Genomic DNA, 25,923 nt, shown 5'->3' with positions numbered 1-25,923 from the left:
GTATTTATGTATATATATATATATATATATATATATATATATATATATATATATATATATATATATATATATATATATATATATATATTTCAGCTTGTTTTTAGTCGGCACTGAGCCTATAGTTGAACAGAGCACATGCTGTTGCTGAATCTATGAGGAAATTGATCTTTTGTAATATTGTTGCTTTTAATTTTAACTCATACTAACTCTGACTGTACTTATAATTTTACAGACTACTGTTTGTTTGTTTGTTTTTTTTCAAGCTAAAAGAAACATTTAGGTTGCTAATGATCATGTAGTTCATTAAAGGAGGGTTCCACCCGTGATTTTCTTTTTAAGTCAGCAGCTACAAACACTGTAGCTGTTTGATTCGTTGGCCCCCAAAGGGTTAAATGAGGAACTGGAGACATGTAATTTTTTCGAGTTTTGCTTTGTCTCCTTTCCCTCTCCATCCCTGTCAATTTAATTTGTACTAGTTTTTATCATTCAGTCTTCAATAAGTTTTGTGTATATATGTATGTATATATATATATATATATATATATATATATATGTGTGTGTGTGTATGTATACACATTTTACATGTAAAATTCTCTTTATTTTATTATATATATATATATTATATTTTGTATATATATATTTTTTTTTATGTTTTATTCAATAAACTGCTGATTTATTTGATACTACGAAGAGACAGATCACATATGTGTTTTGTTTTTTTCCCATGAGTGTAGGATTGTAGTGTGGTGTTTTTTCTATTGTTGTTTCTAGGAACAATTTTTTCCAGCGGCTCTGGGACAACTGTTTTAATCTACTCATGAGTTTATATTACCCCCACACCTATTAACCCACTTAGCGCTGGTGTGTTTTTTGCTGTTTTTTGTCCTCTCCAGAGAGAATAAGTTCAATGCTTGTAGTCTTTCCCCATAGCTGAGATCCTCCAGTCCCTTAAATAGTTTTGTTGTCCTTCTCTGGACTCTCTCCAGTTCCAGCACATCCCTCTGGTGCCTAGAACTGGGCGACATACTCCAGGTGTGACCGGACCAGAGTTTTGTAGAATGGGAGACTTATGGTTTTATTTATGGAGTGAATCTGGTTCTTAATGCATGCCAACATTCTGTTGTCTTAGTTTGCAACTGCTTGGCATTGCATGCCATTGCTGAGCCTGTCTTGTACAAGGACCCCCAGGTCCCTTTCCATCCTAGTTTCTCCAGAGTTTCTCCCCCTAGGGAGTAAATTGCATTCACATTTTTGGCATCCAAATGCATTAGTTTATATTTTTCAACATTAAACCAAATTTTCCATGTAGTTGCCCACCCCATTAATCTGTTTAGGTCTTCTTGTAAGGTTTCCACATCCTGCATAGAAGTTATTGCCCTGCCTAACTTTGTATCATCTGAAAATACTGTTATTGAGAGGTTTATCCCATCCTCTAGATCATTTCTGAATAAACTAAAAATGATTGGTCCCGGGCAGAACCCTGGGGGAACCCACTGGCCATTCCAAGTACTCAGCCATGAATAAGCACTAAGTCAGTGCGAAACGTCGGTTATCCTCCTGTTTCTGTTGCTGTGATCTGGTATGTTTTGCTGTTCGTTTAAATAAAGACAACCTGTTTGGTTTGGAGTGCGGCCATCCATCCTTCATTTTACGCCCATGCTTGCCTAGTGCACTGCCAGCACCCTTGGAATCCTACACCTGTGTATGACCCTATAGCAGACCCACCTTGAGCGGTGATTTTCCTTCTTCTAGTCTTTCCCCATAGCTGAGATCCTCCAGTCCCTTAAATAGTTTTGTTGTCCTTCTCTGGACTCTCTCCAGTTCCAGCACATCCCTCTGGTGCCTAGAACTGGGCGACATACTCCAGGTGTGACCGGACCAGAGTTTTGTAGAATGGGAGACTTATGGTTTTATTTATGGAGTGAATCTGGTTCTTAATGCATGCCAACATTCTGTTGTCTTAGTTTGCAACTGCTTGGCATTGCATGCCATTGCTGAGCCTGTCTTGTACAAGGACCCCCAGGTCCCTTTCCATCCTAGTTTCTCCAGAGTTTCTCCCCCTAGGGAGTAAATTGCATTCACATTTTTGGCATCCAAATGCATTAGTTTATATTTTTCAACATTAAACCAAATTTTCCATGTAGTTGCCCACCCCATTAATCTGTTTAGGTCTTCTTGTAAGGTTTCCACATCCTGCATAGAAGTTATTGCCCTGCCTAACTTTGTATCATCTGAAAATACTGTTATTGAGAGGTTTATCCCATCCTCTAGAATAGATCATTTCTGAATAAACTAAAAATGATTGGTCCCGGGCAGAACCCTGGGGGAACCCACTGGACATTCCAAGTACTCCCCATTTAGCACCACCCTCTGGACTAACCCCGTAGCCAGTTTTCAATCCAGGTACTCACCCTATGGTCCATGTCGACAGACCTTAGTCTGTACAGTAAAATATAGTGTGTAAGCTACAGTAGTAATCTTTCTAGAAACTAGACATGTGCATTAGTTTTCATCCAAAAATGTATGTATTTTTCGGACGAAAACGAAAATCCGAAAAAAACAAATTTCAGTGTACATATGTCTACTAGAAACAGTGGTTTACAGTTCTTTGAATTATATTGTATATACTGATCTACAATCAATGAATGCAACTTTGAAATTACCTGAAATAGAGATGTAAATGTTTCCATCTAAACAAATTAGCTTTTGAAATTAAATATTAAAATACTCCCTAGAACATAAATAACATGTGTGATCTTATTTTGTTTACGTTAAAAACTATTTAAATGATTACTTAGAAAATAAGTGTTGTTATGACAGAGGTAGAGCTACTGAATGGACGCACCGCAGGACAATTTGCTAATGAGGGGAGAACACCATATTATAACATCCAAATCATCACATGGATAGGTTTATTTCATTATTTTAATAACTGTATGCTTTAGAAATAAATATGTTAAGTTGGAGTTTCAGAGCTACATTAGATATTAAGCAAAGCTAGGAATCTTTGAAGTTTAACCTACTTCTGAGATTATCAATAAAAATACATTTATTTAAGTGAAAGTAAATATTAACGACAGGGTCAAAAAAATCTTTTAATAACAAATGTTTGATTCATCTAAGTATTTACATGTAGCATTTAACCACTTAATTACAGCAGCCCCGGAAAGTTTTGGCTGCTCAATGACCAGGCCATTTTTTGCGGTTCACCTCTGCATCGCAGTAAAACTGCGGCGGCTGGTCTGGAAGTGGTTAAAGTGGTTCTAAAAGCAGAAGGTTTTTTTTTTAACCTTAAAGTATTCTCTGCATTAAGGTAATAAACCTAAAACCTTCTGCTAGCAGCCCCCCCCCCCCCCAACACCTCCCTTCCCCTTATATTTACCTGAGCCCGATCTTGACCCAGCAATGTGTATGAGAGCCGAGGATCTCTTGGCTCTCTCTCTCTCTCCTCATTGGCTCAAACACAGCAGCAGTGACATTGGCCCCTGTTGCTGTCTAATCACAGCCAGTGAGGAGGGCAAGGTAAAGCTGTGCTCCGTGTGTCTTTGCCGGCTCAGGAGTGAGCATGCAATAAAAGCCACTTGCTTTGGGGGGGCTTTCTGTGGGGGGGAGGAGCCAGGAGAACTGGCTCTATGCAAAACCATTGCACAGAGCAGATAAGACGTTTGTTATTTTAAAAAATAAAGAAATGGCTAAAGAATTATAATAATTCACAAATTGTATGATTCTTTGCAGACTGGACAAATGAACATGCACTGTATATATTCAATGGAATTAAAACATATGCAGTTCTCCAGTCTGCCTGCTTTGCAAATTATCACTAATTAATTTGCATGTACAGCGGATCCATATTTTTTTTAAGGTGGTGCTTACATTTTTATACCAATGCAATTGTGTAACTGCTTTGAGGCGCATTCATTAGCAAAAAAATATATTTCTTTTAGAGGCTACATTATCAGGGCAATCGCAAGAAGTTCTCCCTTTAACCACTTCCTTACTGGGCACATATACCCCTTCCTGACCAGGTGAAATTTCAGCTTGTGGCACTGCGTCACTTTAACTGACAATTGCGCGGTCGTGCGACGTGGCTCCCAAACAAAATTTACGTCCTTTTTTCCCCACAAATAGAGCTTTCTTTTGGTGGTATTTGATCGCCTCTGCGGTTTTTATTTTTTGCGCTATAAACAAAAATAGAGCGTCAATTTTGAAAAAAAAACAATATTTTTTACTTGTTGCTATAATAAATAGCCCAATTTAAAAAAAAAAAAAAAAAAATTCTCAGTCTAGGTGATACGTATTCTTCTACATATTTTTGGGGAAAAAAAATAAAAAAAATCGCAAGAAGCGCCTGGTTTGCGCAAAAGTTATTGCGCTTACAAAATAGGGGACAGAATTATTATTATTTTTTATTATTTTTTTTACTACTAATGGCGGCGATCAGCATTTTTTTCGTGACTGCGACATTATGCGACATTATGGCGGACACATCGGACACTTTTGACACATTTTTGGCGCCATTCACATTTATACAGCGATCAGTGCTATAAATATGCACTAATTACTGTATAAATGTGACTGGCATTGAAGGGGTTAACACTAGGGGGTGAGGAAGGGGTTAAATGTGTACCCTAAATTGTGTTCTAACTGTAGGTGGAGGGGGGGTGACTGGGGGAGGTGACCGATCTGTGTCCCTATGTACAAGGGACACAGATCGGTCTCCTCTGTCCCCTGACAGGACATGGATCTCTGTGTTTACACACAGAGCTCCACGTCTTGTCCCTGTAGCCGCCGATCCCTAGTCCCTGGCGGACATCACGGCCGCCAGGCACTCGCATCGGCATCTCAGCGATGCGGCGAGCACGTGCGCGCCGCCGTCGGACGCACGCGCGCCCGCGCCGCTGGATGCGCGCGCAGGCCGTCTTTTTACGGCCTGTTAGGGATTCGGAACCACCCCACGGCCGTATAAAGTCGTACGGCCGTCGGGTAGTGGTTAAAGTGTAACTATGGTCAAAATATAACATCTTATATGTAATGTGTTAATACTTGCTAGTCTTTATTATTATTACTATACAGGTTAGCAATAAGTGCCGGTTCACACAGGGGCGACCTGTCAGGGGACTTAGCCACCTGACAAGTCAGGCTCAATGCATTTTCAATGGAACCATTCTAATAGGAGCGGCTCAAGTCGCTTTGACTTAGAAAAAGATTCCTGTACTACTTTGGGACGATTTTGGAGTGGCTTGCTATAACTTCTATACAGAAGTTGTTTTGCAAGCCGCGTTGAAGTCACGCTGTACGGGACAGCTTCGGAGTCGGACAACTTTGAAGCCGCCCATGTGTGAACCTGCACTAAGACCAGGGTCTTGATTTTTATAAGTGCTCCCAGATGATTTTGTAAGTACTCATTGATTCAGTCTGTAGAGCTGTCAGATAGGTCCCTTCTTTGATAGGATGACACCCTTTGCAGTTACATGACTGCAGTGTTGACACCTTTGCTGCTGCTGTAACTGCTTAGATGATGTTGACACTGTTGAAAACACTATCAGTGAATAACCATACTTAGCTCTGCTTAAAACCCCTTAGATAGATAGCAAATTGTAGCATGAGCAGGAGCTTAGGCCTAGTGCACACGGGCCAAATGTCGGGGCAACATCTGCCGGTTCAAATAAATTAATTTGGTAGTTAGTACAGTGGTTCCTACTGAGCTGTTAGTTTTTTTTGTTCAGCCCTGCTGGGTTGAACGAAAAATAAACTACTAGTGTATTATAGGCTTTATGGAATATATGTAAAAGCCCTGCCATATCTCCCATCTCCTCTAACACTATCTGACAAGGTGCAGAAGAATCCCTGCATTTACCATTAAGGCCTTATGCACACTGGTTTATTGTAAATGTTGTTTCTCCTAACAGGAGAAAATCAGCATTAAAAATTCACCTAAGCTGCGTTGTTCATACCAGTTTAGATCAGTTTAGCAGCATTTGGTGTTTGGGCATTTTTTTTATTTCATTGGCCAGAGTTTTAATTTACTCTGGTCATTGAAATGTGTAAATGCTGAATAGCTAACTGCTCCTAGTGTTTAGGCATGGTTAGGCTCATTTGGAGCTTTTGTGTTTGGAGCTTTTTATGCCCAAAAGCTCCTCTCCTGAATGTGATTCTTCTACATTTAGGAGACGTAGCTTTGACTTCTTTTTAACTTTGCTGCTCCTAAACCCTCTAAAAGCCTTTGTGTGCATGGACACATAGGGCCAGATTCACAGAAGAAGTACGCCGGAGTATCTGCTGATACTCTGGCGTACTTTCATATTTGCTGCATCGTATCTTTAGTTTGAATTCTCAAACCAAGATACGACGGCTTCTGCCTTCGATCCAACAGGCGTACGGCTTCGTACGACTTCGGATCGTAGGTGTAATACTTCGGCGCCCGCTGGGTGGAGTTTGCGTAGTTTTCCGCGTTGTGTATGCTAATTAGCTGTTTACGACGATCCACGAAGGTACGCGCGGTCGTCGCATTCTCTTACGTCGTCACTAGTCGGCTTTTTCCGGCGTATAGTTAAGGCTGCTATTTCTAGGCTTATATTTAGACTTGCCATGTTAAAGTATGGCAGTCGTTCCCGCGTCAAATTAATTTTTTTTTTTTTTGCGTAAGTCGTCCGTGAATAGGAAAGGACGTAACGCACGTCGCCGTTCAAAAAATTATGTCGGTGCGACGTCATTTCGCGCAAAGCACGGCGGGAAATTAAAAAACGGAGCATGCGCAGTACGTTTGGCGCGGGAACGCGCCTAATTTAAATGATACACGCCCCATTTGAATTAGTTTACAGGCAAGTTTACAGGCAAGTACTTTGTGAATCAAGCACTTGCCCGTAAAACTTGCAGCGGTGTAACGTAAATGCAATAAGTTACGCCGCCGGACTTCTACCTGAATCTGGCCCATAGGCTTTTATTGAGGTGCATTCAGGGGCTTAGGCAAAAGATGCAGCAGTGTGCTTGAGGCCTATAAAGAAAGGTAAATTGCATTTATTTTAAGGCATCCACTATGCCAAATTGCCTTGAATAAGTATACAAGTATATTTTACATATAGAATATATTGTAGCCTAAAAACACGCCTTTGTATATATTTAGGCTCTGTTATAGAATACTGTATAAAAGGTTCAGAGAATGGAAATCTTTAGAGTGGAGATTGTACCCCTCAGTTTTTACCATGGTTGACTCATTCTGGCAGGCTTAACCAGCATGTACCATTTTATTCAACTGACTGGCGGTTTCAGTAAAGTGTATGTACATTTACTGTATGTGTATCATAACAACTGATATAATATATCTTTCTAAATATAGCTGCAGGTGAGATCATACTATGTACCCCATTTCTGCATGCCAGGTGATAGGTGCTGACTTGTTTCCAACTCACAATTTCACCTCAAAGGAATGCCACATGGAAGAATGCAATAACAATGTACTCACCAGTAGGAACACAATTCTGATATATTTTGCACGAAATGTCTTCGTGAAAATTGGGTTAGAATTATATTCTGCTGGCTAATAAACAAAGAGGACAAAACTGTTACATGCCATTGAGAAGAAAAGGAAGCATTTTTTACATGCCTCCCAACCACTGACTTTGCAAACAGGACACACTAAACCCCACTTTCATATATTTGGTTTATTCATATTAAAACTATACTGACTATTTGGGTTTAGACCATGCTTATTTTAATAAACCATGTCAAGTTTAGGACTAGAAAAAAAGAACTGTGTAACTGGAATTGTTAAAAAAATATTCTTGAGGGATCCCTCCTTAACTTCAGAAGGGCCCCTGGGCAAAAATCCCGGCATTGTGTTAAATAAAGTAGAAGTCACTGATGCATACACTGACTTAACCCACCACAAAACACAGAAGGGGTATAGCTCAAATTCCACTCCCTCTTCAGGACTCATCCACATATGTTGATCCACAGTTAATAGACAAGTGACCAGGATGTGTTATGTGGGGGGAGGGGTGGATTTCTCTCTCTCTCCCCACATAATACATCCTGGTCACTTGTCTTGAACTGTGGATCACCTCATATTATGATAACATCCAGGAGAGATATGTAAATAACCTGTCACTCAAAGCAAGGGGGGCGGTAAGGACTTTTTAATTAGACAGGTTTTTATCTGGAAGTCTGTTTTATTTCACTGAACAATAAAAGAGGATTGCTCAGAGCTAGATTAACTCTCTGTGGCAAGACTGGGCACAGATGATAGGAAATATTATACTCTACATTGTGACAGTGGTTTACATCCACTTTCAATTCAATTTCAACTCGAAAGAGTATCATCTCAATCCTAAAATCAGACACATACCTGATTATAGTAAAACCAAGTTCCAACATTATTCCAACATGGGATCATCATGGATCAAAATGTAATGCATGTATTTTGATGCAGCAAACCTTCTTACAGTCTTCTTCAGTTTGATATACAATGGTATAAGTACTAGTTGGAACACAGTCCCCAGTCCATGCTCTCTCCAAAATAGAGTCAAATCTCTTCCCTATCAAATGACAAGGCATTTAGTTTCTCTGCCTTGGGTCTACTCTCTCTCACAGCATTTTAATAATGCTTAAAGTGAAACAATAAAAGTGAAATATTCCTTGAAAATGTGTGTCACATGTGCGGATGACCCTGCCCCCTCTCTGAGACAGGGAGAAAGCCCGGGGTTACCCAATGACATGTACGGATGACCCCGCCCCCTCTGGTGCAACGTAGGTTTCCTGTGATGCCGGGCAAGGGTTGTGGGTATTTATTTTTGTTTATTTTGGTTCAGGGTTCCCCTTAATATTCATACCTGGTAATGGACTAAGGGGGGAATCCATGCTGGGTTTTTTCAATGACTTTTATCTGTATTGCCAGGACCCGACAATTCATTATAGCCACGAGTAGTTTTAAATTACTTTTTTTCCTTTAGCTACTTTACAGGCATACTATAGACACTCCCTAGGTATGAAATTTAAAGGAATATTTCACTTTTATTGTTACATTTTAAGCATTATTAAAATCACTGCTTCCGAAAAACCATCTGTTAAACAAAAAAAAAATTGCATTTGTACATGTCCCCTGGGGCAGGACCCAGGTCCCCAAACACTTTTTATGACAATAACTTGCATATTAACCTTTAAAATTAGCACTTTTGATTTCTCCCATAGACTTTTAAAGGGTGTTCCGCGGCTTTTCGAATTTGCCGCAAACACCCCAAATTGTTCGCTGAATCGCTGTTCGTCGAACGGGCGAACAGCAGATGTTCGAGTCAAACTCATGTTCAACTCGAACATAAAGCTCATCCCTACATTCATATATAACAAAACCTATAAATGTATATATTTTACACCTGCTGGTGTTACCTTTTTTTATAATGGATAATCAGTGAACCAAAAATAAAGTAAAAGAATGAGTGAGTAAATTTGTGAACCATAAACAAAGTAAATACATTCAATATAATTCAATAAATGTGAATTATGGAGCTGCTGCTGTTGTAAAAGTAAAAAAAAAAAAAACTATAACCCAATTTCAAAAAACCACAGCGCTGCTCACTAAAATCCCTTAACTCTATAACCTTCCTGTGGATGCATTTAATATAAGCCCACAAACAAATAGTCCATATAACTTATAAGTGAACAATAGATGCAATTCAAAGTGCAATAGTGCAAAGTCCTTCTTTAAGAGTGCTGGATCCAAAGTTCTGTGCTCCCCTCCTGTGAGTCCCCACTCGCTGTTACTGACTCCTAGAGTAAAAATAGCATTAGGATATTGTCCCAGAATGTCCTGGTTTAGATGGCCCTTCTTATTTCCTCTTCCTTCCTCCTGATAGTGGAGGAGTGGAGACAACAGCGTTTCCAGGAGTCATTGCAATTTCCAATTATTTTTACAAGTTATTGTAATGGAGATGCTTTGAATCAAGTTGTTTTAAATAAAAGTGGTATTGTGCTGATGTGGGAGTCCCCCTTTTGTCCCCTTACATGGAATCCGAGGCATGCAGATTTCAAACGATATAACTAAAGGACTGTATTTTGTATCTCCTATATTTCAAATAAAGCTTTTGGGGAAAAAAAATACAACTGAAGTAGAGTACTAGAAAAGTTGAGCAGTGAAGAAGAGGTGTAACTGATTATTTCTGCCAACACCTGGGAGCAGCGGCGGTGCATTCACAAAGGGCGCACAAGTGCCACCCCCTCTCTCCTGGCACCACTCTAATCCCCATAGATAGATTCATGCATTGCATGAATCTATCTATGGTCACTGCTGACACCCCCTATTCAGGTCACCGGGCACCTGGCACCTGAATTTTGGTCACCGGGCACTTGAATTACAGCAGTGGGGCTGTTTTTTTGCAGCACCTGATTAGACCTTTTTGGCTCTAATAGGCATCCAAAAATATGAGAAGTGGAGTAACACTGTGCATTTGCTTCTCACTCAGCTGTATGTTAGCAAAATGAAGGAATTCACTTTGCTAACATTGAACCCCCTTTCAGCCAATCAGGTGCGTAGGGTCTGTGTTACCTGTTACCTGATTGGCTGAAATGACAGCGCTGTGATTGGATGCCTATCAGGCAGAGGAGGAGCGGGCGGGAGAAGACATCGTGTCGGGGAAGAAATGGAGGACACCGCTCGTCGGCCTGCCGCTGTCACCCGCTGATCACCTGAAACAAGGTAAGGATCGGGCAGAGGGAGGGCACAGTGGCAGCATTTTGGGCACAGTGGCAGCATTTCGGGCACACTGGCAACATTTAATGGGCAAAGTGGCAGCGTTTGGGCACAGTGGCAGCATTTGGGGCACAGTGGCAAAGTTTGATGGAAAAAGTAGCAGCATTTGGGGCACAGTGGCAGCATTGAGGGCACAGTGGCAACGTTTGATGGGCAAAGTTGCTGCGTTTAAAGGGCAAAGTGGCTGCGTTTGATGGCACAGTGGCTGCATTTGATGGACACAGTGGCTGCATTTGATAGGCACAGTGGCTGCATTTGATGGGCACAGTAGCGGCATTTGATGGCAAAGTGGCTGCATTTGATGGGCACAGTAGCAGCGTTTGATGACACAGTGGCTGCGTTTGATGGGCACAGTGAGGCTGCAATTGATGGGTGTTTTTTTTTCAGAATTTGTGCCCCCCCCCCAAAAAAATATTTGAGCACCAGCCACCACTGCCTGGGAGGGTAATATCCACAAGCTCATGGAGACTTTGTAGCTGAAAAGCACAGAGTCAAAGACATCTGGTGATTGTAAAAGAGTACAGAGTGTTGCACGAAGCACTGGAGCACTTTTTTATGAAGCACCTTATGAAGAATTTTGGAAGCACTTTAATACAAATGATTTGTTTGAAGCACTTTAAAATGAACTGTTAGTTTTGGGACTGTTGGTTTACTATTTGTTTTCACATGATTTAAATAATTTCACATATTCATCTTTTGTTGTAAATTGACTGATACATTTTTAGGACAGCGCTGTGCATGGAGTAAGATAAAAACAGGAATGACAACTATGTGCAACAAATAATAAAGTAAATAGACCACCACCAAATTCTTCAATCCAAGTGAAAGTGGAGTAATCTTGATGGCTGTGAGGAATTAGTGCCATCTTCCACCGATAATTAGGCGAACATCCTAATCACCAGATCACCATGGCTGACTTCCGCCATCTATCTGGAGTGCAGGTGAACCGCAACCGGCATGCCTGCAAATTTTTGGGCTGATCTAAGTTTATTGAACTGTAAGTGCTACATGTTTTTTTGGAATAAATTTGCTGCATAATACACTATGAGGAGTCTTTTCTTCCCCCTTTGATTTATGTTAACATTATCGTTGGCAGACTTACCATTTGGAGGCCGTATTATACTGGAGGATACATCTTCATTTAGAAGAATTTGGTGGTGGTCTATGGACTGTATTATTTGTTACACATAGCAGTCTTGAATACACTACTCATGCTTCAGTAAAATGCTGCTGCTTTTTTCCTATTGTGCTCGTATTTAAAAAAATCACCTCATAAGTGCCATCTCAGATGTTCATGCCTGGGAATACCCAAATCTCACCAGTGGAATTCCTGAGAGATCTAGGAAGCCAGTAGGTCATTTACCCTCTAATTTATTTCCTAATATTTTCCCCTAAAAAATGTAATATGTTTTGGCCAGACTAATCCTCATTTTGGAAAATGCCTTCAGTGTGTGAGTCATGGAAGAGGTCAATGAAGACTACTGTTCATCATGTTACATTTACAGTAAAGATAGCACAACTTCTGTCTTGGAAGCAAAATATATAATAAACATTTCACAGGAAAGAACATTCTGAATATGATGATGCAACCTCTCTCCTGGAAAGAGAATCAAGAACTTTACACTGTAATACACAAGGTACTAATTGTTACCGAGCAGGCAGGAAATATTAATCATAATGTACTTTTAATTATTAATCAGAGGTACGATAAACTATCGCAGTCTACAAGTTATTGTACTTTATTCCTGGCACTTTCTGTTAATTACCTAACACATATCTAAAACATCAATTATTAATTACTATGCCATTATCTAGAAAAAATAACAAACTCAACCAAATATTTCTTCTTATCCTAATCAAAAATGCTGTGATTTATCATATTCCCACAGCTATTATATGAACCATAGAAATTACTAAATAACAAAAAAATTTATTGTTGACACTTTAAATTATAATCAGAAATGATTGTGTTTTTTTGTTTGTTTTTTTCTTTTTTCTTCAAGAAAATATGTATCATAATCAGTTATAAAAAAGTGTAAGTAATAACATTAACATATCAACTTTCTCTATTCATAGTGATACTTTGTACAGTGCATCACAAGTCATCTGTGTAAGCCATCTAATGATAAAACATGTTGAGCTGAAACTAGTATACATACAGTATACCCTGACCGCATGAAATTTGTGATGGTAGTACATTGACTTATCTGGCACCTTAAAAATCCCATTTGTATATCTTTGAACATTTACGTATTTTCTGGGGATGTTTTGCCTATATCCCCGGATCTCTGGATGACCACTAACCCCTTAACTTACTTACCTTAACTTACCAAATTCAACAAAAACATTCTCCTAGTTTTAGACTAAGTAGTTTTCAAGTGATGTGTGTGCGCATGGGGTGGGAGGAGGTTGACACCTGGTTTCTCTTCAACACAATATCCCCCAATATCTATGCAAGAAACTAAAAGCTCACAACACCAATCGCATTCTGCGATCCACCAACCAAAATCTACTCCAGATACCCAAAGCCAGATACAAGTCCAAAGGAGAACGAAGATTTGCGGTCCAAGGACCCAGACTATGGAACGCTCTACCAACCACCATCCGATTGGAGGTAAACCACCTGGCCTTCAGGAGAAAGATCAAGACCCATCTCTTCTGAGTGCCCAGGGAATGGATACCAAGCGGCCAGAGGCGATTTAGTTTGCATGTTTCGCGTTATATAAGTTTCTCTCTCACTCACACTCCAAACTATCAACAGAAATGCTCCCGCCACTTCACATAGGGTATGCTCTTACTGACAAGATATTCCTATCATGCAATAAATAAGGCAAGTACAGCTCATATGTTTACAGAAAGCTTGGGTTAATATCCCGTTCCATCTTCTTTTCTCCAAACCCCCAGGTGGGTATGAAAGTCAAAGAAGCTCCAATAGTGCAATGTCATCAACATAGCTTTATTAAAATAATGTAAAATATACTAACAAATTAAGCATATACAGCAGGTGAAGCCTGTGAGAACAGAGGGATTGAACAGCTGATAGCTAGCTGATTGTTTCAGTTTCCAGCCACATGAATCTTAACCACTTGCTTACAGGGCACTTAAAGCCCCCCCCCTGCCCAGACCAATTTTCAGCTTTCAGTGCTGACGCACTTTAAATGACAATTGCGCGGTCATAAAACACTGTACCCAAATAAATTTCTTTCTTTTGGTGGTATTTGATCACCTCTGTGGTTTTTATTTTTTGTTAAAAAAAAATTAAAATACAATTTAAAAAAAAATATATATATATTTTTTTAAGATTTTGTTATAAAATTTTGCAAACTGGTAATTTTTTCTCCTTCATTGACATACGCTGATGAGGCTACACTGATGGGCTGCACTAATAGGCACCAATGGGCTGCACTGATGGGCACTGATAAGGCATTACTGGTGGGCACTGATTGGCAGCACTGGTGGGCACTGATTGGCAGCACTGGTGGGCACTGAGAGGTGGCACTGATGGGTGGCACTGAAGGGCATTGATAGGTTGCAGTGATGGGCACTGAGAAGTGGCACTAAAATGTGGCATTGGTAGGTGGCACTGATAGCTGGCAGTGATTGGCACTGATGGATGGCAGTGATGGGCACTGATGGGTGGCAATACTGGGCACTGATAGGCAGCACTGCTATGTGGCACTGATTGGCACCAGTGGTGGGCATTGATAGGTGCCACTTGTGGGCATTGATAGGTGGCACTGCTGGGCACTGTGGATACTTGCAGGTGGCACTGGCAGAGGGTACTGGCAGCACAGAGGAGGCAGATGTGCCTCATTCCTCTTCGGGACCGTTGTCCCTTTCACATAAGCCGGTGATCAGCTTTTTTTTCTCTTCACACTGTCAGCGTGAGGAGAAAAAACCCTGAATACCAGCTATCGTTTACATCATGTGATCAGCTGTCATTGGATAACAGTTGATCACGTGGTAAGGGGCCGGGACCGGACCCTCTCAGTGACTCAGGGAGAACACGTTCTCTTTCTAAGTCCGTCGGAATTTCCGACAGAAAAAGTCAGATGGGGTATACACACGGTTGGAATATCCGATGAAAAAATTCTGTCTGACTTTTGTGTACGCGGCATTAGAATGAAAACTTCCATTTTGATGATAAATAAAGACATAGCATTAAAACAATAGATGTTGTTTTTTTTTTTAAAAAAGTATTTATTGAATTTTCAAGAAATACAACAAAACAGGATAAGACGAGGGCATAGTGAAAAACGTAGCAAGAGGGGGGCGCAGCCCCAGTAATGCAATTACATTAGAATATCAAGAGAGTACACGTAACATAGTGGAGGCAAGGTTTTTTTAAATCGGGTACCTGGGAAGATTTTGAGGGGAGATCCTCGTTCATACGCCCCCAGAAGGGGGGAGTGTCAAGGAGGATATTTGTCTCCACGCAGATAAATAAATATAAATGAGAATAATATGAGAATATGAACTGGTAGGATCTGTAGGGCAAGCATAAAATCAAAGCGAAAACTGGTGGATAATGATTAACTACCAACAGCTACAAGAGACATTGCAACTTTGTGGTGTAGTTCAGAACACAGGCAGGGGAGAAAAACTGAACTAAAAGTGGGGGGGCACCATGATACAAGCAGCAACCAGTGAAGCATAGAAGGGGGGGGGGCGGTGACCTCCGGATCAACGACAACTGTTCAGATCAGCTGGAAGTGGTGAATCGAGCAGCAGGTGATGGCGAGTCCCCAACTGGGAACACAGGTGGAGGGGATTTAAAGTATGAGAAGGAGTATTGGCCAAAATTGGTGAAGTCCTCTTGAGAAAGCGTTGCGGACATGAAAGGTTCCCATGTTGAGAGAAAACGGGCCTTTGTTGAAGCTCGCTGAAAGTCTGTGGTGGCTCGTTCCTTGTAGAGGAGGAGAAGAAGATCCCGTAGAATTTGAGTGATGGAGGGGGGTAGAGGAGATATCCAGTTCCTCAGGATCGCCCGTCGTGCAACGAGGAAGCAGAGTAGCAGCCAGTCTTTGGGCGCCTGTGAATGAGGCGGAGCAGCATTGGAGGGGTGGGCAGTCCCTTGAGATCTTTGAAGTAGAAGGGGGTCCCAGTATCCAAATATGAGGAGGAGAGGATCTTTGGGCAGCCTCAAAGTAATTTGAAAGACGTAGGCCAGGACTTGGTCCCAAAATGTCGAGATAAAAGAGCATGACCAGAACCGATGTGCCAAGGAAGGTTTCGGGTGAAGGCACAGGGGGCAGGAGGCACTGTTCGAGTCCTGCGATGAGCGCAGATAGGGGATGTGAGCCCGGTGGAGAATTTTCAGCTGGGTTTCCTTCCAGATTTCGTTTCGGGGTTATCCGTTGGACTTTATTGAAACCGTGCAGCAGTTTGGGTATCAGGTCCTCGTCAGGAAAGTCCTTGCCCCAATTTGCAGCGGATGAGGCTGATATTGAAGGTAGGGCTTTAAGGAGTAGAGGTTTGTAGATGTCCGAAATCTTATAAGAACCTTCCAGGAGCAGCCGGTCAGCAAACGTGGGGGAAAAACGCTTCGAAGACTCACTGCAAGAGGACCGTAAGTAGTTGATGCATTGCCAGTAGTGGAAGGCATAGGACTTGGGCAGATCAAAAGCCTCGGCAGTTTGTACAAAAGATAGGGGGAAGCCAGTTGAAGTGTCACATAGAGATGAAAAAAGTGAAAGTCCCTTATCCTGCCATACTTTGAAGGGTTTGTGATCCAAACCCGCGGGGAAGCTAGGGTTGCCTTGAATGGGAAGATGCCGTGACATGAAGGGGGATTGGCCAAGGAGTTTTCGAGTTTCCCTCCAGGCGATGACAGTATCTCTAAGTAACAGGTTATGCTGAAGCGTGGGGGTAATCGATTTCCATTTGCAATGTAGAAGAGCCACTAGGGAGAAGGGGTGTGCCATAGCAGATTCTAGACAGTAGTTTGAGTACCTTGAGGAGTGTGATATCCAGTCCAGACTTGTTCTCAATAAACATGCTAAATTATACAACCTGACACTAGGAAGACTAACACCACCCTCGCTCCTGGGAAGAAAACGTTTTTTCAAAGCTATGCGAGGTCTCTTGCCATGCCATATGAATTTAGAGATAGCCGATTCAATAAGTTTAATATCTTTATGGCGTAAGAGCAGGGGTATGGTTTGCATCGGGTAAAGTAATCTGGCAAAGCTGACCATTTTGACCAAATGACATCTTCCCAGGAGCGAGAGCGACAGATCCGACCAGTTCATCAATTCTTGAGAGATTTTTGTAATCAGAGGAGGGTAATTCAAGTGGTACAGAGAGGAGGGCAGTTTGCCAATTTTTATGCCAAGGTAAGTGATGTGGGAAGTAGCTACAGTGAAGATGGAGTGGCGAGTCCAGGGAGGGTCAGGGCGAGAGCCTAGGGGCAGGATTTCACTTTTGGAGTAGTTTATTCGGAGACCGCAGCAGAGTCGAAACCTATCGAAGATCCTTTTAATGGTGAGCATGTAAGAGGAGGGGTCCGCCGAAAAAATTAGGACATCGTCCGCAAAAACCGACGAACGTAGTTCGTGGGAGCCCGTTTGAATGCCATGAAGGGGGGCAATTTGGGAGAGGTGGTTCTAACGCTATGTTAAAAAGAAGCGGGGAAAGGGGGCAGCCTTGCCGCGTACCCTTATGGAGACGGAATTCCTCTGAAAGAATTCCAGCAGCTACCAATTTTGCAGAAGGGGTCGCATACATAGCGTTGATAAGATGACAGAAAGGGCCGGAGAATCCCATTTTCGCCATAGATAAAGAAAGCCATTTGAAGTTAACGTTATCGAAGGCTTTCTCCGCATCTAGTGTGATAATGGCAAATTCCCCATCCGGGTGTTGTTTGGCGTGTTCCAGAGCCAGCATTACTTTACGGATATTTAAGGTGGCCGTTCTGCCCTTTACAAAGCCCGATTGTGCCGGATGGATCAGAGAGGGGATGATGGCTGAGAGCCTGTTTGCAATGATTTTAGATAAAATGTTTACATCCAGATTTAAAAGGGATATTGGCCTGTATGAGCCTGGCTCGAGGGGATCTTTACCTTTTTTGGATAATAATTTGATAATGGCCTGGTTTCCCGAGGGGAGATAGGGGCCACACACCGCTGTATACTTTGTGTAGGGTAGGTTCTACAATGTTCTGTAAGGTCTTATAGAATTTGCCTGTGAAGCCGTCAGGGCCCGGGGCTTTTGAGGGTGTGAGCTTACGAATAGTATCCGAGATCTCGGCGGTGGAAATGGGGGTGTTTAGATCTGCTAATTGGGAGGGGGTGAGTTTAGGAATAGACAGGTTCTCTAGGAAGGCAGTAGCCGTCGCTTTGTCGATGGGGTCCGGGGTGTATAGGGCCGAGTAGTATTGGAGCATTGCCGCGTTGATCGCTGGAGGCGTGGTGTTCACAGCGCCACTGGAGTCTCTCAAGGAGGTGATATGGGTAGGAGCGAACGAGCCTTTGCATAGTCTGGCGAGGAGTTTACCCGACTTGTTTCCGAATTTGTGGAATGTGGCGTCTAAATTGGCTTTTTTAACCGTTTCTAGAGTGTCTGCCCAGGTGTCGAATGATCTCTTGGCTGCGTGCCACTCGTCTCTATTGTCAGAAGAGTCAACTAGGTAGAGAGTCCTTTGCACTTTATGTAGTCAGGAACTGGCTATTTTATACTTAGATAGGGTGTTTTTTTTGAAGGAAGTGGCATAGGATATGATCTGCCCCCTGAGGAAAGCCTGGCCGGCGTCCCAAAAGAGGTTCGGGTCATCTACATGAGGTGCGTTCGCCGAGGAGTACTCCATCCAGGCTTTCTCCATAAAGTGTTGAAAGTCGGAATGGTTGTGGAGGTAAGAGGGAAAGCGACATAGCTTCGGGTGGGGAGGAAGGTCGAGGTTGTCAAGAGAGACTGATACCGGGGCGTGGTCAGACACCACGATGACAAGTATGTCAGTAGCTGATACCGAGGAGATTAAGTCGTCTGATCCGAAAAAATAGTCTATTCTAGTGAACACTGCGTGGGGGTTCGAGTAAAACGTAAATTTCCTGCGGGGTGAGACAAACGCCATAAGTCCCGCAGATGAAGCGAGTCCATAGTGGAAGCAAAAAAAGAGGGTTGCGATGGGTCCGGGCTCGAGCTGGAGTTTTTAGGGGAAGATCTATCATCTACCTGGTGCAGAGTGTCATTGAAGTCACCACCAACCAAGTGCGGGAGGTTGGTGGTTTGCAATAACCAGGAAGATAGCTCACCGTAGAAAGCTTTTCCTGGGCTGTTAGGGGCATATACGTTAGAGATGACCAGTTCCTTGAAACCAATTTTGAGATGGGCCGATACCAGCCGGCCATGGGAGTCAGAATTTACAGCGAGGACCGTGCATGGGAGGTTTTTATAGATTAGTAAGAGGACACCTGCCTTTCGGCCAACGGCCTCTGAACCCAGGACCGTGCCCACCCAGAGTTTTTTCATGCGCGAGAAGTCAGATGCGGGAAGGTGGATCTCCTGCAGTAGTGCTATGTCTGCCTTAAGCCTTTTCAAGTGTCTGAGGATCTTCATTTTCTTATTTGGGGACCTAAGTCCCTTCACATTCAATGAAAAAACTTTCATGTTGGGGATTCCAGGAACGGGGTCTGAGATGTATTTCCATGATAGCCACCACTTGGTGAGGGGCCAGGTTAGGTTGCCATATAAAGGTACAATAAGACCTGTAGGTCACAGGGGAGGGGGGTTGTGCACGATGCACGTATGTATGTGCCGGGGGGAGGGGGACAAAATGGAGGGGAAGGGGGGGGGGTGCAAGAGGGAGGCCCGAAAAGGGAGTAACAGAAATAACAAAATAATAAAACCAAATACAAGAACTTTGCTTTTTTCCACATGGAGACACTGTACGAGCAGGCCCCCTTGTCACGACCTAGGTGACAAGTGCCCGAGAGCCCAGGGTTAGTTAGGTGGCAGGCTTCTCGCAGCTAACAAGCAGTGCACATAGTGGGGGGGTAACAATATTGATGCGTACAGTGAGGCCAGGAGGCGCAACATCATAGAAATGAAAACAGTATAGCATTAATAAACATATCACATGGATAATCAACCGGGGAGGGGGTAGAAGGAGAAACTGGCTGGTCTATGTGCAGTAAAACCTTGCATGAGCATAGACATACCATACCATATGGGATAATGAGGGAAAACCAAAAAAGTGCCATACAGATACCAAATGTAATAAACATATACCGTAACACCGAAGTCTACCTGACCGGTTTATGTGGGGGTAGGATACCGCTAGCAGGTAGAGAGTCAAGTGGTGCAGGAGCATGCCTGCTCCGAGAGGACCTTGACGGTGCAACAAGATTGAACAAAGGTAAGGAGTAACCCAAGTGGGAGTGCTGGTTGCAGGGATATCACTTCGCAGTGGCCCAGGCCGGTTCTTGGGCCGAGGCCCTGAAGCGCTTAGGTGATTCTTTCCTCGGGCTTCTTTGGTCCAGGGGACGGTTAATGCCGGGGCCTTGGAGGGCATCTGGTGGTTGGGGTGAGCATGCTGCGACCGTAGAAAAGCTTTGGCTTCTGAGGGGTCCTGGAAAGTCAGCTGATCGCCATTAGGGGCCTTGAGGCGCAATATGGCAGGGAAGGCCAAGGTAAATTTAATTTGTTGTTTGAATAGTTCAGTGCAAACCTGCTGAAAAGCCTTTCGCTTCTTTGATACCTCGATGGAGTAGTCGGCAAATATTAGCACTTTTATGCCATCGATCTGGAGCTGGCGGGCCTGCCGAAAGGAATGCAATATGAGGGACTTGTCAGCGTAGTTAAGGTATTTTGCAATGATCAGACGCGGTGACTTACGGTCCGAGTTGAATGCCCCCATGCGATGGGCCCGTTTGACCGTGCATGGGCCTGGGAGGCCCAGCGCTTCTGGGACGCGCTGGGCGCAAAAATCTGAGAGAGCAGAGGCCTGAAGTGATTCTGGGACACCGACGAATCGCAGGTTACTCCTCCTGGATCTGTTCTCTAAATCGTCTAATTTCTGGAGGATGAATTGATTTGTCTTGTCCTGTGCGTGTTCTAAGGCCTGGGCCTGATAGATTTCCTCTTCCGCGCTGGACAAGCGGTGCTCCAGCTCATTTAATCTAGAGCCATGTTCCCCTAGCTGGACCTTTATCTGCGCCATCCCGGCGTTCACGGCCTTCTCCACCGACGCCGCTATCATGGGGGTTAGCAAGGCTGCCACGGCTTGAGCTATTCGCTCAGTGGTATTATCCCCCGTTGAGTGGGGAGAGGAGGTGTGTGGAGGTGGAGAGGGGGAGATGGAGCCGCTTACCTCCATCGCAGCCGGCGAATCTGACGTCCACAGAGCGGAGTAGGCCGAAGCCGGGGCCTCGATTTGCTGCTGGGCCGCCGGCGGCGGCGCCGTCTGGGCCGTATGGCTACGGACCCCGGATTTCTCCATGAAGCGATCCATGGATGAGAGGGGATGTGCCCAGAGGTGGAGGGGGGCTCGGAGGGCTGCTCGGGCCGGTTTTCTAAGCTGGATTGTGTCGTGCGGTGGGAGCTGCAAAGGAGAGCAGCTACTCCATGCGGTGCCGTAACCGGAAGATAGATGTTGTTTTAAAATGTTAAATAATTAATATGAAGAATTCAAATAAGAGAAGTTCCCCCAACTGATAAACAAAGACATTGTTGTCCTCCTGGTGTCCCTTATAGGATACTAACTGCACCAGGGGAGGAAACCTCACACCATACTTATGATTTCACTTAAAGATCCCGGAGTAGCCAGGCTAAAAGGGATTGGCCTTATTATCTATGAAAGAATTTATTTTATCTATCATTTCTATTTATAAAAAGAATGTAAAAGGGGAGATAGGACTTTCTCAGGACATCACCAGAAAACCCTATAGAAGGGAAAAAATTCAAATAAGAGGGAAAAAGTATGAGAGAAAAGGGAAAGAAGGGTTAGGGAGGGGAGGAAGGTAGGAAACTTGCCTAACTTAAAGTTATGTGGGAACCGGAGGAAAACCTTGGGTAAGTGAGATTCCTACATATCTAGCCCAAGGCTCCCAAAGGTTTTTGAATTATAGAACAGTATCAGTGAGAATGCTAGCTAGCTTTTCCTGAGTCATTATCCAAGGTATATATTTTTTGGCTTCCAAGAAAGGAGGTTTAGGTTTCTTTCACGCTTTGGCAATTTTAAGCTTGGCTCCTGTGAGAATAAAATGGATTTGTTTTTGTGTCGTTTTTGGTATTTGAGGTATATGAGCATTTAGGAGAGCTATTGAAAGAGACCTAGAAACCTGGAAACTAGTTACCTTGAAAATCATAGAAAAAAAGTTTGCCCCAAAAGGGGTGGATTCTAGCATTTCCCCCAGATATGTGTCATTGACCCTAAAAGTTGTCATCCCCTGAAACAAGTTGGATCAGCTGTAGGGTATATGGATGCAAGTTTAGAAGGGGTTAAATACCACCTGACTTTGACCTTGAAATTAGCCTCCATCAGTGAGACATTTAGAATACCCTTGAAGAACATTGAGAAGGCTCTATGAAAGGGTTTCTAGATCCCATCTATCTTGAAGCTCATTTATTTATAATATGGATATACCTCCCCTTTGCCCCCCGGCCTGGTCACACCTTAGCTCATATTTTGTGAATTGGGGGGGAGTGGTTTTTGCTTTCAGACTAGTTGTAAAAATTGTGAGATTTGATCAAAACAAAGTCTTTCAGAATCAGGGAGTTCCAATGTTTTAACACGGTGGTTTAGAGACAAAGAACTGTCCTATACAGTATAGACCTTTATTCACCCACAACTTAAATGCTTCTAAATCCAAACCAGAGGGAAAGTCCAGGTTCCCCTGCAGAAACAAGGGCCGGATGATTTATAAGGCTGTCCCAGAGTGCAAAGGATTGTGATAGGGATGGGGCCAGTATGGGAGGTCTTTTTTTGGGGGGACACCATAAAAGATAGTCAAGAGAAAAATGCGGTGCTGCCTGTCTTTCAATGTTGAGCCACTCCGGTTCTTCTGATTTGGAGTAGATCGAGAGGGGAAAGTGAGCACCCTTGTCTAGTGCCTTGTGTTATATAAATTGGTTTAGAATAATAACCTTGTAGACAAATTAGGATGAGAGTAGAGGGAATGTAGAAGACCTGTAAAGCGCTCTCCAAAACCCCAACGTTCTATAAGGGTGAATATGTATGGCCAAGACACTGTGTCAGAGGCCTTTTGTAGATCCAAAAACAAGAGGAGTCCCTGCTGTCTCGCTCCTCCTTCCCAATTTGATTGTACTATTGAAACTATATTAGTTGCTTGTCTTATTTGATCTGGGCCTTGTCTACCCGGGATGAAGCCCACTTGGATCTTATGAATGTAGGTATTGATAAAAGATGCCAATCGATTAGCCACTATTTTTGTCATTATTTTAACATCATTATTTATTAAGAAAATAGGGCGATAGTTATTAACTTACTCAGGATTTTTGTCTGGTTTAGGGATAACCGTGATATATACTGTATTTAGGTGTATGTCCAAGGGGCCCCCCCACCTTCGGTTATTTAACCATCGATTAAAAAAATGCAAACTTGCTTTAAATTTAACCAATGGATTCCTAACCGATAGGTCAAAACCGATCGTTAGAAGGCACAACCATCGGTTAAAAATCCACGCATGCTCAGAATCAAGTCGACGCATGCTTGGAAGCATTGAACTTCATTTTTTTCAGCACGTCGTTGTGTTTTACGTCACCGCGTTCTGACACAATCGTTTTTTAAACCGATGGTGTGTAGGCGCGACGGACCATCAGTCAGCTTCATCGGTTAACCGATGAAAATGGTCCATCGGTCCGTTCTCATCGGATGGATTGATTGTGTGTACGCGGCAAAAAGGCATATAAAACAGACTCAGATAAAATGATCTGTTCCATTACAAATATCACTCCAGCATCTTGGAGAACACCGTCATGCCATAAAAAAGTTTACAGACTGTATACTGCTTTAGCTTTCAAAATGACTGCACTGTGTATTGATGAAAGGTACTCTTCAGAGGGACAGTATAGCCAGTAAAATTTGCAAGTGCTGCATGTTCAATATATATTTAAAAGAGAGATAGATATAGATATTTTCAAACCTCACGTCCCAGCCTACTATATGCATTTTACTGATTTGATATGGATCTTGTGTGAAGCGATATCCAAGCATTGAATTTGCCATTTTATTTTAGACCTTGTCCTGTTTGATGTTTTGCATAGAACATTAAAGAAAAAAAAAAGAAAAAAATTGTCAGGAACAGACGCTTTTATTTTGAGCTTTAGGGATCTTAGCTGATTTAGTATGCAATTGACTTTCAATGTTGCTTTTCCATCTTCTTCTTGTTATAAACCAAAACAATTTATTTGGTATATATTTTCTTTTCATCAATGTGAGATTTCATTTTCTAACTGAACCAGTGCAGTTTTGTCTATCTGCATTTCTGAGCTTGATAAATAAGGCAGAGTAGACAGCAGAGTCTGCTCATTGTACTGATAAGGCCTACAAAACAGTGCAATAGTCTGAGCTTTTAATTCTGAGTGATATTACAAACATTGCTTGTGTGTTTTGAATATGGATGAGTAACCAAAGGGTTGCTGATATAAACAGTGTAATGCAAAATATGAGCAGAGTATGTAATAACAGTCGTTATGTTTGAATATCTCTCGTTTAGCAATCCAAATGGGGCACAGTCTCAGGAAAACAGATGGCCAGCATTCACACTCGATGAACAACATTACCTTATGTTAGACACAGAAGACTCAAAGACAGATCGGAAAATGCGTGCCAAGCAGTGCAGATTCTGGAACAAATTCTATCCCAAAATCCTGCAGATAACAGGTAAATAACAAAAGAACAAATATTCTAAATAAGAGGGAGTTTATAAAACCAACGTACCTTGAAGGTACTGAATATTGTCACAACAAATTAATTTTGAAAGAATATACATTTCTCAAAGGCTTGTCTTGTTTAAAAATGCAAATATTCTGTTTTATAAGGAATGTAGTACTGTAGTGAAAGACGAGAGCAGATCAGCATGAGCTCTATCACTGTTTCTCATTGTGCCTAAAGACAAATTAAACAGTAATGGCCTTCATGAAAGAGAGCTAGGGGGAACCTAAAAATTCAAATTTCTAGACTTAAGATTTAAGATTTAACTGCTTGAGTCCAAAAAAGGTAAAGGAAACGGGCACCAGGCTAACATTTACCCAATGTTGAAAGTTTTTGAAAAAGTTGGATTGTAACTTTCAAGGCACAGCTAAAGAATAAGGCAAATTGAACAGTTGCCTGAGATAACAAGTCTAATCGAAAACTGACTACTGATGTGAACCTTTCCCACTGGCCAGTCATCAGTGGGATATTCAGAGATGCTGAAGACTACAGTGGTGGTGGATGTCATGATGAGGGTCAGTACCAAGACTGCTCAATATCAGGGATGGCCTGCAGCTCTTTGTTCCTGCTGCTCTTTGTGAAAGAGACACAGGGGGGTGACACAGAGCCAGAAAAGTAAAAAGGGGTTTTGGAAAGCTTTAAAAATTATGAATGAAGGTAGGGGTGGGGGTGGTTTTACTTTTGTCCAGAGATAAGTGTTATGCCTTGTACACACGATCGGAATTTTCGATGAAAAAAAGTCAGACGGAAATTTTTCATCAGATATTCCGACCGTGTGTGGGCCCGATCAGACTTTTTTCCATCGGAGTTTAGAAATAGAACATGTTTTCCGATTGTCTGCGTGGAACTCCAACGGAGAAATAAACATGCATGCTCAGAATCAAGTTGACGCAAGCTCGGAAGCATTGAACTTTTTATCAGCTCGTCGTAGTGTTTTATGTCATCACGACTGTCTGAATTTGGTCTGACAGTGTTTATGCAAGACAGCTTGAATGGAATTCCGATTGGATTTTATCCCATCTGAAATTCCAGTTGTGTGTAAAGGGCATTAGGCAAAGGCTGGCAGCAGGAAGTGCATTGATTATAGCATGCGGAATAAATAATTATATTCAGACTTTCCTCGCCCCTAGTCTTACATATATCATGTTGCCTACTTACTACTAGTGTTTTCTATAAATCCACCAGTTTGATGATCTAGCTCCTATTTCTCAGGTTCTCTTTGGCTTTTCTGTCAAGGTACATTTTCTTATTTGTTAATATTGAGAAGTGTTCTTAAATGAGGACACAAGAG

General features: G+C 42.4%; 1 protein-coding gene across 4 annotated transcripts in view; it reads left to right on the top strand.

Annotated features, from left to right (window-relative positions):
- BCHE (butyrylcholinesterase) overlaps positions 1 to 25,923 on the top strand; it is a 110,617-nt gene that overhangs the window by 67,208 nt on the left and 17,486 nt on the right. For all 4 annotated transcript variants that reach the window (XM_040349302.1, XM_040349299.1, XM_040349303.1 and 1 more), the window contains one exon: positions 24,415 to 24,581. In XM_040349302.1, the coding sequence (XP_040205236.1) occupies positions 24,415 to 24,581 (167 nt within the window). The remainder of the gene's footprint in view (positions 1 to 24,414; positions 24,582 to 25,923) is intronic.

Source organism: Rana temporaria, chromosome 4 (assembly GCF_905171775.1).
Source record: "Rana temporaria chromosome 4, aRanTem1.1, whole genome shotgun sequence".
NCBI lineage: Eukaryota > Metazoa > Chordata > Amphibia > Anura > Ranidae > Rana > Rana temporaria.
Note: the sequence above shows the minus strand (reverse complement) of the source record. Positions and strands in the feature narration are given on the sequence as shown.